At 35.6% G+C, this 19982-nt stretch overlaps 1 protein-coding gene across 11 annotated transcripts in view; it reads right to left on the bottom strand.

Moving 5' to 3' along the window:
- Positions 1 to 10771, bottom strand: part of LOC147406144 (Metallo-hydrolase/oxidoreductase superfamily protein) — a 57318-nt gene extending 46547 nt beyond the window's left edge. For 4 of the 11 annotated variants that reach the window (XM_086434053.1, XM_086434052.1, XM_086434054.1 and 1 more), the window contains exons 1-4: positions 10382 to 10767; positions 10135 to 10282; positions 2008 to 2162; positions 1422 to 1604 (exon numbers count right to left, since the gene is read on the bottom strand). In XM_086434053.1, the coding sequence (XP_086290179.1) occupies positions 1422 to 1604; positions 2008 to 2162; positions 10135 to 10282; positions 10382 to 10648 (753 nt within the window). In that variant the 5' untranslated portion in view covers positions 10649 to 10767. Of the gene's footprint in view, positions 1 to 1421; positions 1605 to 2007; positions 2198 to 10134; positions 10283 to 10381 lie in introns of those variants that run through there. The other 7 variants (XM_086434060.1, XM_086434061.1, XR_015176326.1 and 4 more) reach the window with 6 other exon arrangements.
- Between the last annotated feature and the right edge of the window lie 9211 nt (positions 10772 to 19982).

Below are 19982 nucleotides of genomic sequence, written 5' to 3'. Positions count from 1 at the left end.
ATTCTATATTCTATCCTGATTTTTCTGTTGCAACTTGGGTTATTTAAGAATCTTCCTGGATGATCTGTGATTTCATAAATTTAACCCTAATGTTGTTATTCATTTCTCCATATTCTACCTCACTAAATGGGTTTTAGTTCATTATTAATCAGTAATTGTTTCAGATCCAGATTAGCTTTACCTAATTCGCATGCCTGTAATTACATTCACTTAAGGGTTTGCCTTGTTTTCAAGCCTTTTTTGCACTTGTGCCTAAATCTATATTCTCTGTATTCTACCTCACTAAACAGGTTTTAATTCATTTTTTTACACTAATTGTTTCAGGTCCAGATTTCCTCATATTTAATCTTATTTCGAGCAACTTACTTTTCATTATGCATCAAGAGCTTTGCAAGAAAGTTGGTGATCTTTTGGACAAGGGGTTGACTTGTGAAAGGCTAAGTCCATATGTCGTACAAGCACAATTGCCACCCAAGAAGAATGTCTAATGATGCATGTCCATACACAATAGAGACATCAAGAATGTCATCAAGTATGGGTTTTGTATTCCACAACTTGATGATATGCTCGAGCCTCAAAGAGATGATAGATACATGTGCCTTCAACCAGATAGTCTTCGAAGTAGGTATAATTGAATTAGAATCGGAGCCAAGGACATGTTGAAGATTGCATTTAAGACCAAGGATGAGTTGTGCATGTGCTCTTATGAATGGGTGAGTGAAGTATCCATGTTGGCCACATGCTAGAGTTCAGTACTCCACATCTTTCTAGTACAACACTTCCAAATATTAATCTATTTTTCTTTCCTTATTCCAAGATATTGATTAGAATTATCATAGATTATGAGTTATATCCTTTCTGACTGAAATTTTATTTGTCGCAAATATAACCCACAAAGCATTATCCCAATGATTTGGGTTGTAGCAAATAGAACATCAAGTATATTACTTTGCAAAAAAAGAAATATGCATATTTGTTTTCTTCTCTATATGTACATGATACAGATCATAAGATAGCCAATCAAATAATCCACAATTATCCTATTACCATATAAAAAAAATTACTTGGTTCTAAATTTATTTGGATTAACTCAAACAGACATACACATACTGAAATTCTCAAATATGCCACAACAGACACATTGTATGCTTTTGCTAAATCGATACATAATTTTGATCATCCATATAGAATTTTATTAAGATATCAATACGAATCCAATGGTAACTAGTTTTTAATATCACTTCAATAGTTGCATTATAAGTGAAATATGAGCTCACTGTCCTAGATAAAATGAATGGAATAATGAAAATTTAATTCAAACCAAAAATCTTGTCAATTTCCCCATGTTAATGTCTCACACAAAATGCCACACATCATTATATCAAGTGCAAAATCTCAATACCCAAAGCGATCTTGCATACCTCCGCATGACATTCAGACCAGCATCCTGGATCCATTATTAGTGCATCTCCATAAGCAACAAAACTTGAATCTCCATAACCATCAGTAATATTATTAGGTGCAATTACAACCAAGTTTGTTGTATGAAAAGGCTTTGCAGTTCTACTTCTCATAGGCACAATAGTGACACCTGGTGGGTACTCCTGAAAAGATTAACATATATATAATTATAGTATCAGAAAGCAAGTATGAGATTATTGAAAACAGTATCAGAGCTTGGTGAGCATCTAATTCCAATTTGAAAGTACTTAAATATCCCATAAGTGATTATTGAACTCAGGAAGCAGAGGTCCTGAGTTCGAATCACTTCACCCCTTGTTGGCCACCACCCTGGTGCTTCAAAAGGCCAAGTACACAAGGCACGTGCTGGAAGTGGTGACGGACGTGTCCATGGAATTAGTCAGACAGCCTGGATACCCATGTATCCACAAAAAAAAATTTGTTTTAACAATTAACAGCCACTCAATAGCATATTCTACCGCATATAGAATTTAGTATTTTTATTTACCTATAAACATAACAACATTAATTAGAACGATAGCAAACCTGATAGCACAAAACAGATGGAATTTTGCACCTTCCAGATTGTGCAGGATCAGTTAGAAGGCCAGCAACTACCAAAGGTCCAACACGATCACTGCTTGGTTTCACTTCCAAAAGCAAATTTAGGCAGCTTTGGATGGACATCCACTTCAATATCTCTGCAATGCATCTTTCCAGCATTAGCTGCATCTTGCTTCAAAAGATGGCAGGATAAAAAATAAAAATAAACCATAAAAAAAGGTGGAAGAATATCCAAAACTAAAAGGAAAACAAAATAGCCTGTAAGTAACAAACCTAGAGGAGGTAATTATCAGAACTGATCATGGGGCCAGTAGAATATTAATATTCCTCTAAAATAAATACATACATATATATAGGGTGACATTCGGCAGCCAACGTTGTCCTATACAGCTTAAAAGTTTTGAATTGAGCTGATTTTTTGTGAGGATGATCTCTATGGTGAGGAGATCATCCTCACAAAAAATCAGCCCAATCTGAAACTTCTAAGTCCATCAAAACTGGTTTACAAATTTTTGGTAAAAAATCGACGGTCCACAATTTCTAAACCATTTTTTATGGGGTTAGAAGTATCAGATTGGGCTGATTTTGTGTGAGGATCATCTTCTCACCATAGAGATCATCCTCACAAAAAATCAGCCGAATCCGAAACTTTTAAGCCATATAAAACAAATGTGTTGGCTCCATGTTGTCTCCCTAACGTTGGCTGTCTATATATATATATATATACACACACATATATAAAGGAATGTATGATCAACTACAAGTTCTTTAACAGACTAACAAAAAAAAAACATTAATTAGTTTATTTGAAAGAAAAAAAAAAGTTTTCCCATTGATATAGAACCTTTAGGGGAAATGTTAGGAAAATATAGTCAAATTTTTCTTAGAATAATATCAAATACAAATATGGAAAATGCCATGGGCCTGTATTTTGCATCTAAATTACAATGGCTGGTTTAAACACATCTGCTTCTAAAGGAACACAAAGCTTATAATCAACCAGAATAAGGCATTGCAGAGGCTTGGTGTCTTGGATGGTTTTGGTTTCATGATGGGTTTGTATGTGACTTGGCATAACCTATGGGTTTAACTTGGCCCAAGACTTGGCATCCTTGACATATCAGAGTTTGGAAGATGGCCTCCCAGATGGATTGTTTATTCTAAGACTTAAAACCAGAGGTGGGATTTTATTTTGGTGCAGGATGGCATCTTGAACATGTTTGGAAAAAATATGGATTTTATTTTGGAAAAAATTGGTTTTGTCAAGGTGAGTAATTCTCATAGAAAATTGGATTCATCTGCTGGAAGTACATATATTTGATCCATGTGTTAGCAGATATCAGTCGTTCTTTCCATTTTACTTAGAACTTACGATAACCTCCTCATTTGATAGAATCAATTTCATAACCATAAACTACTTCAATGCTTCTGTGTTCTTCTTTGGAAGTGATGGAACTTGTATCTCTTGCTCATCTGCATTTTCTTCTTCATCATGTCCAAAGGAAATAAATTTGCTACATAGACTATGGGGCTGAAATAGACAACTACTGGAATATCAATTTAGTAGGCGATCACTACTCATCCCATCAAAAACAAATGCAAGTGATTTTCGGGAGTGAATCTCATCTTTCCTTCCTTTCATTCAACATGTATTCGATGTGCATCTATTTGCTCTTTTCAAACTTGTTACTTTCAGACGCCTTCTGAACATCCTCTTGGTTATCTCAAATGTGTTGAGTAAAATCTTCCACATCTTCACTCTTCCAGCTGGATATTGGTAAAGAAATTAAGTCAACCAGATGTCATGGCTTAACTCCACAAGCAATCTCGATTAGTGTTCTGATAGAACAATTAACAGTACCATTATAGTCAAACTCTGCTTGTAAAAGTATCAAATACCAACTAGGACTACACTTCTTGGCTAAGCATCGCATAAGATTACCCAAACTTTTTGTTAATAATGTCTGTCTAACCATCCCTTTGCAGAAGATAAGCTCTAGAGAACAACTTGTTCCCATTTTTACCATCAAAGTCTTCCAAATGTAACTAGAGAACTTGATACCTCGATCTAAAAGATAAGCTCTAGAGAACATCAACTTGTTCCCATTTTTACCATTAAAGTCTTCCAAATGTAACTAGAAAACTTGATACCTCAATCTAAAACAAGTATTATTTTTTTTGGAAGAGGGATGAGTAGAAAAACTAGAAAAACAAGACTTGAAATGAACACATCCGACAAAATCCATGAGTAGCTCGAATCAAGGATAAACTTAAAGATATCTGAGGAAAAAGATGCACTGAGAGGATCCTTCATGATAAGTTTCAGTGGTAGAACTGCTGAGCTGGCAACGACCAAGGAGATGGCTGACTGCACCAAAGGAACTGAATGTGAAGAAGGGGAACTGAACAAGAAGGATGGAACTGAACAAGAAGAAGGGGAAATCACTCATTCAGATCCTCGGGGTACCTATAAGTCTTGGGCTTCAGTTGTGGGAGGGAGCAAAACTCACCTATACAAAACCAGAAAAAATTGATGGCAAGATGTTTGTAAAATGTCTTGAAACAGTTGTAGCTAAGGGAGCTGCGTTCTGTGAGAGCTGTGTTGTAGGCCATTTCCTCAATGCTAAAGTCCCTTTCACAGTGGTAAAGAATAATGTGGAAAGGCTTTGGAAAGTAAAAGGTGGCATGGAAGTCTACTCAGACAACAATAGACTGTTCTTTAAGTTCGAGGACCTCGAAGATAAGTTTAGAGTCCTGGAAAATGGCCCATGGTTTGTTGGAGGGAAGCTGCTGATTACCAAGCCTTGGAATAAACTGATTGAGTTGGATAAAAGGGAGGCAGCTAAACTCCCTGTTTGGATTAAGCTTTACAAATTACCCAAACAATTTTGGACGGTAGAAGGTCTCAGATGTGTTGCAAGCACAGTAGGGAATCATCTCTACTTGGATATAGCTACAGAGGAGAAGAAACACTTTTCCTATGCTCGTGTATGAGTGGAAATATCAGCAGAAGATGACCTCCCAAAGTCTATCTTCAGGGATATGGGTGAAGGATCTGAAGCTGAGGTTAAAGTTGAATATGACTGGAGGCCACCTAGGTGTATGGGGTGTTGTACATTTGGGTATGCTACTTCTAAGTGCCCCATTGCTCATAGAACCAAGCCAATGTGGGCAGCCAAAACAGTGAGTGGGGAGGGTCCAATTATTACACCCCCTGAAGAGCAAACTAACAAAGAATGGAAAATGGCTAGATTGAGGAAAGGGAAGAACCCAGAAGCTAACACTCTTATTCAAGCTAGTGATGCCAGACTAGAAGATATACAGGTCCCAACTATTAGCTCCCCTCTAGAGCCTCATGATGCTGAGTTACCAAATGAGAGTACTGATAAAGAGCCAACAATAAGCAATGCGAGTCAAGAGCCTACTCCCCCACCACCCCACCCCCCAAAGAATAACACCAGCCTGATGAAGAACAATACAAACAGCAATGCGAAAAAAGGGTCGAAGAACAAGGGGAAGAAAAACAAAGGGAACCCAAGTCCTAACAGATTTGAGACTCTAACTAATCTTCCTACTCAGGACTCAAATGTTGAAACCCCTCTAGGAAAAGGTTGGTTAGTTGATGAAAAAGGTAAGAAGGATAAAGCAAGACCTCCTACAACTTCTATCAAAGAACTTTTGGCTAAAACCAAGGGCCGCTGCAGCTCAGGAAGCAATGGACTATTTTTATCAAGAGGATATTTCTGATCTAAAGGCTTTAAGATGCAGATTCACTTGGTGCAATAACCAAGGGCCTGGCAGAATTGTTTCAAAGCTGGACAGAGTATTGGTTAATCCCCTTTGGATCAATATTTTCAATGAATAAGAGGCTGTCTTCAAGACTAATGGCATCTCTGATCATTATCCTATGGTGATTACCACTTCTAGACCTTCTGAAGAAATGAAAAGACCTTTCAAGTTCTTTAACCATTGGCTTGATGATCATATGTTCTTGTAAACCGTGTCCAATGCCTGGAGCTTACCTGTTAGAGCTAGTCCTATGCTGAAAGTTATTCTAAAGCTGAAGAATGTTAAGAATGCCCTCAAAGATTGGAGCAAAGCTAGATTCAGAAATATTCATAAAGAGGTGAACAAGGCTAGAGAAAAGCTTGAAAACATCCAAGCTGCTTCAAAGTGATCCAACCAACCCTCATCTAATCATCCAAGAGAGGGATGATCTTGAAGAGTTCTCTTGTAAGGCCAGAGCAGAGGAAGCCTCTCTTAGGCAGAAAGCTAGAGAGCAGTGGCTGAATCTTGGAGATTTTAATTCTAAATTCTTTCATCAATCTGTGAAAGCCAAAAGACAAATGAATAGAATCCAGAATCTAACTCTTGAAGATGGCGAAGTCATTTCTAATCTAAATGATATTGATGAGGAAGTGGTAAATTACTTCAAGAACTCTTTAGGTAAAACCCATCATGCAAACAACGGCAACCTTGGGCTGGACTTCTCAAAACAAATCAATGTGCAGCAAGCTCAAAGTCTGGAGGCAGAGGTGAGGAAAGATGAGATTACAGATGCGTTATTCTCTATGAATGGGGATAAAGCTCCTGGCCCGGATGGTTTCATTGCCTATTTTTTTCAGAAATGTTGGAATATAGTGGGGCCCGAGGTCATTCTTGCTATTGGGAACTTCTTCAGAAAGGGGAGACTCGTTAAGGAAGTTAACTCGACAACACTAACTCTTATTCCTAAGATCAACATGCCTAACAGCCTAGGGGACTATAGACCCATTGCTCGCTGCAATGTTCTATACAAATGCATTTTCAAGATTCTTGCAAATAGATTGAAGGGTGTCCTTAACAACCTTATAAGGGCCCAAAAGCGATTGCCAAGATAGACCTCCAAAAGGCTTATGACAACGTGAAGTGGACAGCAATTGAAGCAGTGATGAACAAATTTAACGTCCTTTCCAGATTTACAGAGTGGGTTATGGAATGTGTCTCTACCATTAGGTATTCTATATCGGATAGGGAGACCCCATCTCTCCTTACATTTTTGTTATGATCATGGAAGCTTTTTCTGCTAAACTGGAAAAAAATGTTCAATCTGGTCTTTTCAGCCTTCATAGCAGATGTAAGAATCCTTCTATCTCTCATTTATGATTTGCTGACGACTTGTTGGTGTTCTTCAAAGGTAATATTAGTTCAACAGTTGCCTTCTAAGATATATTGGACTTTTTCTTGGAGTTTACTGGCTTTTAAGCAAATGAAACAAAGAGCAAATTGTTCTTCTCGAATGTGCCTCATTCTCTTAAGGAAGCTATCTCAATTAAGATGGGGTGGAGAGAAGGAAGCCTTCCTATTAATAACCTAGGAATCCCTCTCACCCTACAAAGCTTAATATTTGTGATTGTGAGCCTTTAATCGATAAAATTAATCTTAAAATTTGTTCTTGGAAAGGTAATTTGCTTTCTTATGCAGGCAGATTGGAGCTGATCAAAACCACTATTAGTAACATGAGCATTTTTTGGGCATTCAATTTTTTATTACCGAAGAAAATCATCAACCAAGTCTGTGTGAGATTTCTGTGGGCTGGCACAACCACAAGAGCTAAACATCATGCGATTAGCTGGAGCAGAATTTATAAGCCAAAGGAGAAGGGGGGCCTAGGAGTTAGAAATTTGGAAACTTGGAATGGAGCTGCGACCTCAAGGCATCTATGGACCCTAGCGGTAGACAAAGAGAACCTATGGGCACAATGGATGCATGCAAATAAGCTTAAAGGAAAGTACTTATGGACTTCCACAGCAACTACATGAGTTTCCCGGGTATGGAGAAAACTTTTTAAAGGTAGGAAAGAGATGCTAAATGCCTTCAAATATATTATAGGAAATGGGTCTAACACAAATCTATGGCATGACCCATAGACCTCGAATGGGATCTTGTTCGACAACTTCCCAATAGAGCTAACTCATGACTCAAGGATTAATGCGAAGGCTAAGGTGAGAGTTGTTATTAGGAATCGAGAATGGGTGATGCCCCAATCAGGATTAAGGGCTCTAAACTCAGTTTAGCATAAGATCACTCAGATGGAGAGGGTGGAGACTGAAGAGGATAGGGTTGTGTGAACTGCTGATTCCACTAGGACTTTCACCACCTCTTCGGCATATTTTTTTCTTTGTCAGGAAGCTAACAACAAGGATTGGGCCAAGATTGTGTGGAGCAACAAAGTGGTCCCCAAGTATCGTTTTATCTCCTGGATATGCTTTAGTGGCAGCCTTAAAACCCAAGACTGGTTAGTCAGGAGAGGTAAACTTAATCAGTCCTATTGTGTGTTTTGTCGCACAAATGAAGAAAATAGAGACCATCTTTTCTGCTCATGTCCCTTCACCAAACAAATATGGATCAACGTTCTCAAAAGATCCCTCACTACAAGAGCTCCTTCCTCGTGGGAATCCGATATTGAGTGGATCACAAGAAATTGGAAGGGTAATGACCTGGTCATTGAGGTCAAAAGAAGCAGCTTTTGTACATTCATCTACCAAGTATGGACAAAAAGATGCCGTAGAATTTTCCAGAATGAATACTTGCCAGCTACTTAGATCAAAAAGCTGATCACTAATGATATTTGATTGAGATTCTCTTACTTAAGGCTAAAGGTTGAAGACATGCCTTATTCTAGACAGTTTTTTGACTCTTGGGCGATTAATGTGACATTCTACGACAAGGAGTGTATTAGGTGCTAGTGGACAAAACCTCCTTGGAGATGGCACGCTCTTAATACGGATGGATCTCTTAGATGACTCTATGGGGGCCAAGAGGCCATTATAAGGGATGATCAAGGATCACCTCTAACAACTCATGCAAGCTGCATTATGGGAAACAATGTTCTAATGCATAAACTTCAGGCTATTAAAGAATGGTTGAAGTTGGCTATCTCCTTACAAATTAACAAATTGTGTGTGGAATCTGATTCTAAGCTTGCTGTCCAATTTATCTCGGGTCAAGTTGTTATGCCTTGGAACGCAAGGAGGATGATCAATTCTATCAAGGAGCTCTCAAGGTCATTTCAAGAGGTCAAATTCTCGTTCATCTATAAAGAAATAAACAAGGCTGCAGATTTATTGGCATCGTGATTTAGATTCTTTCAAAGTTCAACTTTGTCTTCTTCTGAGTTCCCAACTCAGTTGCGCTCCAATGTTAATCAAGATGCCGTGGGGAAATCGTTGTGAGATTGTAACTTTCTTTTGTCCACTAGGGGTCCGCTAAATACCCCCCATTACCTTCCCAAAAAAAAAAATGTATTTTTGGAAGCCCATGCAATTGAACAATTTCTTAGAAGAAAAATCCATAACGTGTGACGCATCATACTTCCTCTTGCATCGAATCAAATTTCATCTTCAAAAAAAATAATCAACCACCAGGAAGATAGAATCCTATTCTATGTGTTTTGTGTGATCCAATGATGACAAATAAAAGGTGAAAATATGGAAACAAATAAAACTTTTGATCAAATTACATAGTCAAAGCTTTAAAAATATTTATGGACCTGGATAAATTTATTATTTAAGTTTTTACACAGATAGATAAATTTATCCAGCTACTTAAATATTTTTTAAAATGTATCCACTTACCTAACTTTTGGAAAACTTTGAGTCGTCCTAAAATGACGATGCAGGACACTGTATTCAACACTGAGTTGACATGGAGGTGTGCACATACCGTAGATGCTTTTTAATCGTATCTCGAGGAAAAGCATCTATGGTTCCATGCACACCTCCACTTCAGCTCAGTGTTTGAATGCAGTGTCCTGTGCAATCACTTTAGAATTTTCCAAACTTTTATCGAAGTATCTAAAACACCCATGACATCATGCCCAAGTCATCCCAAGATGGATTAGCAGTAGGAAGAAGACTATACAAGCTTATGTTCTGCCCATGAATGTCCCTTTGGTTTCATTTTCATTACAGTTGTTGTCGGCTTTAATGTGGAGACCCATGAGGGTTATAGTTCATCATTTTTTTTTTTTTTTCAAAAATGCTTCTAATTTCTCAATAAACAAAGTAAGATATATCTTTCCACTGTCATCACAGTATTAAATAGAAGAAATTGTGTTCAAATGTAAACCTTGAAGATTTCCATCATCACATCTCAACTTCCCAGATATGAACACTGTTCCAACAGGAGGCCCTGGTCCAAATTGCGCTTCTTCTACGAATTTCAAGAATACGCAATTTCCATCAATCAGTTTCTCGACACCTACTTGTGATAAAACCTACCAATCCATCGAAAAAACAACAAATACGATTTAAAAAAACAAATTAAAGAGGGAATTCGATTTTAGTAGCATTCCAGTTCAAGTGCAGAATTGTACCTTTTCAAGAGCAGAATCGACATCAAATTTTCTCAAATTAAACTTTTCTGAACAAGATTCTGCTCCTTCTACGACAATTTTGGACTGAGAGACTCCTTCTTCCAAGGGGTTAAATGACGTCCAAGGCAAGTCCCAGAGATCGGAATCAACGTAAGAATCGTACTCTTCGGTACCTAATTTTGGAGGAGGAGATTGTCTTAAAAGGAGAAATTCTTCTTCGTTGGAAGAGCTCTTGATGATCAGTGCGAGTTTGTGGTGAATCGCCATGGAAATCGAAGCGAGAAGATTGCGTTTGTCTGAGGTTTATGTCATTTGATATGAGTCGTTTGTGTTGGTTATATACTGATCTCTCGAGTCCGGCAGATGCTTTTTTCTTGGCCAATTGGTAGTTTTATAACTTATCCTATAATTAATAAATTAGCGTAGACAGGGACATCTCATGCTGACAGTTGGCATGAGGAGAGAGATACAAGTAGCACTGTTGGTAGAATCTTAATAGCAACTTACATGCAGGAATCTCTTCTTAAGAAGCATTTTTTTTTTTTTTCATGTTAATCCAAAAGTATTTCTTCTTACAACCTTGGATTCATCAAGATCTAGATCCTAAGGTGCATTATATGAACTAAATTTGATCATATGTAAAAATTAAGAAAAAGAGATCTTAGAGATGCAGAAAATCTTCAAGATGAAACATCTAATCCGATCTAAAAAAATTTGATCCAAAAAAGGCCCTACCAATTTGACATCGGTCTTATCCTTGTGACTGGAGATTTGACCCTTACATAGTGGTTGAACCCCTATCGTAGGAATAGGAGGTTTGGCCCCTAGTTTCTCTTCTTGTAGTTCGCCTGATACTCACTTTTCTCCTATATTGCTTGATTCTCCCTATCCTTCTTTCTTTGTGAGGTTCAACCCATATTTTCTCTTCTCTGTGCTTCATCCTCTTACTCTCCCGACCTCTCCCCTTCACCATTTCACTTAGCCCTTACCATCATTCCTCCCTTAGGTGCTTCTCTTTTCCCTACCCTAAAGACATCAAATAAACTCTTTTCAACCATACTCTCTCTTATGATATCATTCGACGAATATAAGTACATCAATAGAACATCAATTGGTGATTACAAAAAGAGTGGCATCGACCAAGTCAACTTGAAATAAGAGTCCACGTTAAAGAAGACCACCCAAATGGCAATCTTTAATGTAATTAAAGGGATTACATACCAATTCACCATAGCGCTAATAGGATAACATAAACTTAGCCTGAAGGTATTACAACAGTATAACTTGACTAAGTCAACTCAGAAAATTAAGTTGCCCTTGAGGTGGGATAGTTACATAATTAATGTCACTAAACAAATAGATCATGGAGTAGTGGATGCGCATTTACACTTAAAAGTTAATGATCTTGCAACTCAGAAGTTACTTACTTTATCTTTGAAGACCCTTTGATGGGCATTACATTAGTATCTTTGCAAATTAAGCAATTGAAGAAGATGATTAGAGAATCAGAGAATCAGAGATATTACAATTCATCGAAGAAAACAACATTACAATTATCGGCGAAGACGACATTAATTGTGACTCAAGGAGTTTGCAACCTAAAAAAATTCACTTTTTGGCATCGTCTGTGAGAAAGGATCATAAAGACCCAATGTTCTTATTGGTAAAATCTAAATATCAATCCTGCCATTCTCCTATTGACACTCACTTGCAATCCCATTCTTCTTTTACTACCTTCAAAACCATGGCCAACACCTCCAATCTACCAATAACTCAAGCAGGGGTTCTTCGAATTTTGTAGAAGCAACTTCAATGTATGAAGAATGACACAACGCAATGACAACCTTGAGTCAAAAAACAAAATTCAAGTTGTAAACTCATATCAATGGGATGAAATCAAAGCATATTCAAAGCGCAACCGAGATATCTATTCGAGAAAATGTTCGTCCTCTTGAGAATAACATTCCCAATATTAATGTTTCTTAGCATGAGAATAGGGATTTCTACAAGTCAAGTCCCAAATAATAAACGAACTGGAAAAATACAATCAAAGGAAACTACTGGGAATGCCCTGATGACTTTTGAAAGAGAAAAGTCAATAGAGCAACTTGCTTACTTGGCAATTAGAGATCTAAAAGATTCCCCTTTCATTATTCCCATCATATTAGAAGAAATGATGAGAAAATACTCCATACCAAAATTCAATCTCTACAATGGATCCATTGATTTGATGCAGCATTTGTATCACTACCGAAAGGTCATAACATTACAAAAAGGAAGGGATGGTCTTCTTCGCTAATTATTTCCGTCAAGTCTCCATGGAACAACACTCACGTGGTTCCATCGAATTGTGACAAAGTCAATTGATAGTATCTCAAACCTTTGTAATGAATTTCTTGGTGTAGTTCATGTGTAGTAAGAGTCATCAGAATGATGTCAACTCTTTGTTCAACCTCAAAAAGAAAGTTGGAGAATCTATAAAGGATTACAGTCAATGCTTCCAGGAGAGACTAATTTAGATTGACAATTGTGATGACCTCACAACTGTATTATTCTATCATAAGTGTTTACCAAGAAACTCAACGATCCATGAATCATTGGTGAAGTACAAACCAGAAAAGATAGAAGACCTTCTTGTTCCTTTTTTTTTTTGTGATTAAACCCATCTATGGTGTGGAAACCATGGGAGTTGTAGGGTATTTCTTCCCTTCTTCTGGGACCATCTAAGCAACAAATCGAGAGATAAAAGAAAGGGAGATAGTGGCAAAGTTCTTCCCATTGTTCCTATTACAAGGATAATGGATCAATGATCTAACCTCACAAGTAATAGAGCGATTCCTTGGTTCTTTCCTTAAAAGTTCAAGATGAACTTGTTGGTGGCATTTCCATGGTTTTAATTCCATTTTCTATTTTAGATTAGAACTTACCAAGTAAGAAGGAGATGAAGGAAGAAGAGATCCAATTAAAAGTTCCAAGTATTCTTGAAAAATAAATTTGGTATAGTTTTGCCTTACAAAATTTCTTTTTTCTGTTTGATCCTCCCCTATTTATAGGCTCACAAGGGAGGTCTAAGTACAAGAAATTACAAAAAGACCAAAAAAACATCAAATTATTAACTCTGGGCAAAACAATCACTCTATCCTTAAAGCAATCAAGGTAGCATTTTCCTCTCCTTTTTTTCTGAACCCAAAATATTGTCACTTGCATTTTCACCTTTCAAAACTCTCTTGGCATCCACAACTCTCAGAGATTTCAACGTGACCCTCATTTTGTAGTAATCATCTCATGCCATTTTCATGTACGAAATGTCTATGTGTTTATCATAGTGATGTTAGAAGGAAAATCGTGCTTTAAAAAACTATAGTCAAAGGGATTCAAGGTTTACAGGTTTGAATAAGGTAAGGATATGGCGTATCTATGGTGAGAAAAAGACAAAAGGAGAAAGGAAAAAAGGATGGATTTAAGGTTAAAAGTAGGAAAAAGTTGAGAATTAGGGTGCTCATGGCTAGGGTCGAGTTCACCAAAGGGTGGTAGAGAGATGGAAAGAAGGTTAGGAAAGAAAAAAAAACAATGTGATCCTAGTGAAAAAAGGAAGAAAAAAACGTTAGGAGAGAGAAGACCAAAACAACGTGGGTTGAAGGTGAACCAAAGAGTCCAAGAAGGTGAAAAAATGGTTGTCCTTAGACTATTCAATAAAATACCCCACAGAGCAATCATTCTCTCTCTATTAGAGCGAATGTGATTGCTCTTTAAAGCGATTGTGATCACTTTTGGAGAGCAATTGCGATCACTTTCCTCAGACTTGGGCAAAATTATGTGTGTTGGGAGAATGATCACTGACCTCTCTTGCCGTACTTAACAAATTCAACCCTTGAAAACTATGTACCCACTTCTGAATCTTTCAGGCCACTCTGAATCTTGAACATTCTCATTTCATGAATCAATGTAGCTAATTGGGATTCTAAGGTCACTCAAAAACTATAAATCCCAAAGTTCATCACCTTAGGAAACCAATGACCTTCACCTATAGGAAACTTAGGTAATTCTTAGTTGAATCCAAATGCATCATGAACTCATACTCTGCATAATATTTCTCTATAATATACTTGGTTTGATTGCGTTGTATTTCATGCAGAGTAATGGCAAGGACTAACATGGGTCAAACTAAAAAAATTATTTCAACATCTTAACAACCAACAAATTAAGAACCACAACCAACCACTCAACAAGTTCCAGTAATTGTGCCACAACCAAAAATATGTCCACCAGACCTAGATAAGTATGTGTTGGAAATCATAAAGGACAATAATGGGAGTCACCCATCTTTCATATAATAAGAGAAGAAAGTCTTCAACCAGCCAGACTCAGACAAGGGGCCAAAGTTGAACAAATCACACAGAAGCAAATCTAGTACAACCAAGCCACAAAAGACAAGAATGTGACCCTAAAATTTCAATACCTCTCAGTTTGTGAGTCATCACAATGGACAGACTGGCCCAAGAGGGTAATTAGTAACAAAAAAATGAACAATAGGTTGAGGCAGCTAGGACTATTGGTTGTAGTAGAAATAAGTGTGCATGAAGTCTATCGTAATAGTTCTCTGTTATTTGCCTTAATTGAAATTTGGAATCCTAACACACACGTTCATCACTGCTCGAAATAAGTTTACTTTCATGGTAGAAGACGTGGTAAGATTGGTAAGACTTCTTATGGGGACAGAATTGGCTCATTTGCTTGACCAATAGTTGGACTTGATTGAAGAGGCTTTAGGGGATGAAACACATGCTAATCACAATAGCCAACTAGGGAAAAATATTCTTCAAGAGCTACCGAAAGAAGTACAATTACTACTACTACTAAGAAACATATTTTATTGCATTTCCTTAGTGTGTTCATTTGTCCATGGGCCTCAGAGTGGTATGTCAACAACACAATCTTTGTGATAGTGGCCCAAAAATTGGTTGGAAAAGATGCGTGTCTGACGATTTTGATGGTTGCTACAACTATATCAAGCTCTGGATGACTACCACCAGAACAAGAAAAGGGGTCTGAAAGATGAAAGTAAAGTAGAGTGTAGAAAGCGCATACGTACCATTGTTAAGTGCCTAAAAATATGTATTCTCCCATTGTTTTATATAGTACTTAATCGTAATTTCTAACATAAGAGCTATGATTTTTCATAAAATCATGCATAATAGCTAATTCATCATAAGTTATATTTTACTCACTAAATTACATGTATTTTCATAAATTTCGAGGGTTTAATTATATGTATATTTCTTATAGGTAAAATATATGAAATTTGAAGAATAAAATAGTGGAAAAACTACAAAAGTCAAAAATCAAAGGCTAAAGTCAAAGTGAAAGAATGTTTCAAGAGATTCGATGGTTCTGGATTGACAAGATCAAGTTCAAAATCTATCACATCATACTATTTTGCCCATAACTTTTGATTTATTGAAATAAGGTGAGATTTTAGGGTTAGAAAATTGATTCAGAGGAGAACACATTAATATTTCACGTAACAAAATTAATTCAGACTTTTAATTAATAAAAAATACGTAACAAGTCAAATATTTCAAATCTTTCATGTTTCACCATTTTGGATGTAACTTTTATCTTGATTATCAAAATGAGGTAAGGTTAGTGGGGTTAGAACTCTAATTGTGTGGGAAAGATAATATGTTTCACGTAGAAGATCCAATTTAGACACAAAAAAAAAGGTAAAAAATTATTGTCAAAATAACCTTAGGTTTTGTCTATAAAAAGACGTTAACTCTCTAAGTTCTTGGGTTCTCTCATATCTCTTTCCCATCTACTATTTTTTTTATTTTAAGTTTTAATTATAATTTTTTTATAAATTGAAAGATAAGTATTTGTTCAAGATTTATTTTAGAGATCAATAAAATTTGAAATATCAGTCACCCAATCCCCAGTGTAACGACCACACCTGTCAATCTAAAGTAGGTTTTATTGATCTATGAAATAAATCTTGAATAAATACTTGTCTTTCAATTTACAAAAATTAATAATTAAAATCTTAAATAGAAAAGAGAATAAAGAACTCAAAAAAAACTTAAAGAGTTAATACTTTTTTAAGAAAAAAAAAAAACTAAAATTGCTTTGACAACTCGTTTTCATCATTTTTTGTCTAAATTGGATCTTCTACATGAAAAAAAAAAAATTCCCTCTCAATTAGAGTTTAACCCGATTGATCTTGCCTCATTTTGCTAATCGAATCAAAAGTTATGTCTAAAATGGTGAAATGTGATAGTTTTGGAATCTCTGACTTGTTACATATTTTTTATTAATTCAAAGTTCGAAGTAGTTTTATTTTATGAAATACGAATTTTTTCTCCTCTAATTCAAATTCTTAACCCTAAAATATCACCTTATTTCGATCAGTGAATAAAAAAATTATGGGTAAAACGGTATGACATGGAAGATTCAAAATTTGATCCTATCGAGAATCATCAAATCTCTTAGACCATACTTTGACTTTGACTTTGACTTTGATAGTTTTCTCACACTTTGATTATTCAATTCCTATCTACTTTGCTTGTAAGAAATTGATAGATAATTAAAGCTTCAAAATTCATGAAAATAAATGTAATTTAGTCAATAAAATATAATTTATGATGAATTAACTATTATGCATGATTTTATGAAGAAATCATTGACTTTTATGTTAAATATTATGGTTAAGTGTTTTATAAAATCTAGGTTTTGTAAATGTGGGCTAATCAATGATTCAAAGCCATAGCCCCAACACTAGCCAAAGATATTTTTTTCGTAAACCATATACAAGGACTATTGCTACAGGATTGAGAATCTAAAGCTAATGAGAATTGGAAAGAATTATAGTGTTTTTTGCAAGAAATCCCAATTGACTTGGGGACCATATGTGGTGAATGAGTATAGAGGAAAGTGACATTTTAAGCTAGGAAAGAAGATAAGGAGGAAACACTACAAATGACTGTACATTTACCAATTTATTGCCCCTAAGTACCAGATAGGGATGCCAGCATATGCCCCTGAAGGTACAAATGTGAGAAATGTATGACTCAATGATAAATATTATATATAGCCCACACAAAGTGTCCATGTAATTCAACTACGATTAATAAATCCCTTATATATGGCCTAAAATCTATTATGCCCGGACCACATTCATCAAGGCACAAATTTTTTACATCTCTAAGATAAAAAGAAACATGTGGATTGTCGGGGATGACAGATAAGGATAGACGATAACAGACTATGATATGTACTTTGTTGAGCACATGAAAAAGAGATGTGCCCTTCATTATCAACTTATCGTCGACATCACCAGATCCAAAAGGGATTGTTCATGTGCGAACAAGGAACCTATCCACAAAAAATAGCTATCAGAAGGTCGATTCTTCGATACAAATACCATAATGGATAAGGGAGTTTATGCACTTGTGGCGGGCAGGCCAAGAGAGAATGAAATATTTCGAGAACCAATAGACATGGAAGATGGAGACTTTGAAGTGCAAGAGAGAAGAGCTCGGGAAAAAGATTTGAAAAAATAACAAAGAGGACTTAACATAGAAAATATCGTGGTGAAAGAACCTATAAAGGTAGAACCTCCTAAGAAGGCTAGAAAAAAAAGGCCAATATAACCAAAGCAAACAAACAACAAACAACGAAAGAGCTAAAGTTAAAGAAAAAGAAAGTAAAGTGGCTAGAAAATTACAGCTTATGGATGAAGAAGTTAATGAACGTATGCAACTGAGTAATAAAATCCCTAAATATAAAGTATAATAAATGTGAAAAGCAAAAGTTTAGACTAATGTTGTTCTAAACTCTTGTTACTGAAATTGCATGCTTTGTACCGTGTCTAATCTTAAAGGGGGGTGAATAAGATAATTTAAAATTCTCTTTTTAATCCTTTGTTTTCTAAGTGTATGTAGACACCCCATTTTTGCACTCGCCTGATTAATCAACTCGTCAACTCGATTGCAACGATTCCCAATGATGAATGTTTTTTCCAATGCTCTATTTGGTTACCAGATGTGTTTCAAGAATTCAGATAAGGTATCTCAAACTAATAAAATTGTAGAAATCACGCTATGCTAGGAAAATATAACCTCAAAACATAGAAATCATCATATTGTAGACAAAAGAAGCTTTACGATAAAAATCACTAAAAAATGATCAAATTATTAAAATACCCATAACCTCAAAACAACCCTAAGGCCTACAGTACGCTTAGGAAAATCCTTTCAAACACATAAAACAACAAATCTAAACCAAATAAACCACTTCGCCAATTTTCACAAAATTTAATAAAATTATGAAAATGCCCCTCATAAAGTTCATGGCCATTTCATACAAAATTTTTTATAAATGACAAAAACCAATATTCCCATTGAATTCCTTACGAAAAATCGATTCCAAAACATCCTGAAAGATTAAAAAATGACTTAAAACGCAAAAAGTCATTTCTGAGGGCAAAATGCTAATTTTATCATTTTAATAATTAAAAATTCTGAAATTAATAATTAAAATATTAATTAATGTAAAGTGAAATCTTAATTAAAATTCAAGTCAATCAAGTGAGACTTAAGTCAAAATCCTAATAGAATTCTAATTAAACATTAACTCTATTTAAAACAATTCTAATTAAACAATAACTCTATTTAAAAGAATTTTAATCAAACACTAAGTTTATTTAAAATAATTTTAATTAAATACTAACTCTTAAATTCTAAATAAACACTAACTCTATTTAAAAAGCATCTAAAAAATCTACAAATAAGGGTCCCTACATCCTATTTTCGTATCAAAAAATAAACCTTAGAAAAAGTAGGTCAAAAAGCTCCCTTAACCTCCCCAAAACCCTAATTTTGAAGTCCTAACTCCTTACCTAACATCCATACCCCAACTTTAACTCAAAAAAAATACCTATAAGCTCTTCAAAAACATTCAAAAATCCATAAAAAAAAATAAATAAATAAAATTCAGATCTAAGAAGAAAGTACATCGTCTTAGAGATCTGAAACGAATCCAGTAACAGAACAAAACAAAAAATATTAATCAAGGGATCTCTCTGCTATATCTGAGGGAACCAAAATCGTTGCATTCGTAAAGGTAAATATTTTTTATTTTTTTTATTATTTATGCCTTTTTAACAATGTAGTTTTATTTGAGAATTAGTAGAGACTGGTGTTTGTCGGGCGGGGTTGGTGCCTAACACCTTCCAACCCCGTAACGTGATCCCAAGACCCATATTTTTCTTTCATAGATTAATATTATTTTTCTTTTAAAGTCAGTGTTCGATTCCTAGACCGTAATAACTAAGTGGCGACTTCCAAACCTCAAAGGTCAAAAGCGGATCCGCTCACCCCGCGGGTCGAGGGCGTTTTCAGTCTGTCAAGTGAGATGTTCTACTCAACTAAATCTATTAATTAAGTCCCAAAGTAAACAAGGTCTCTATATTATATCAAATAAATCAATGCACTTGAAAATACAAAAAATTAAGTTATGTCATTCATGACAAGGCATTCATGTTACCATTTAAGAGCATTCATGAAAATTAAAGCATAGGCATAAGTGGAAATAGAAACACAAGATT

Source organism: Akebia trifoliata, chromosome 3 (genome assembly GCF_017979445.1).
Source record: "Akebia trifoliata isolate Shusen 1 chromosome 3, ASM1797944v1, whole genome shotgun sequence".
NCBI classification, from domain to species: domain Eukaryota; kingdom Viridiplantae; phylum Streptophyta; class Magnoliopsida; order Ranunculales; family Lardizabalaceae; genus Akebia; species Akebia trifoliata.
The sequence above is the reverse complement of the archived record's forward strand: the minus strand, read 5'-3'. Positions and strand labels throughout refer to the sequence as shown.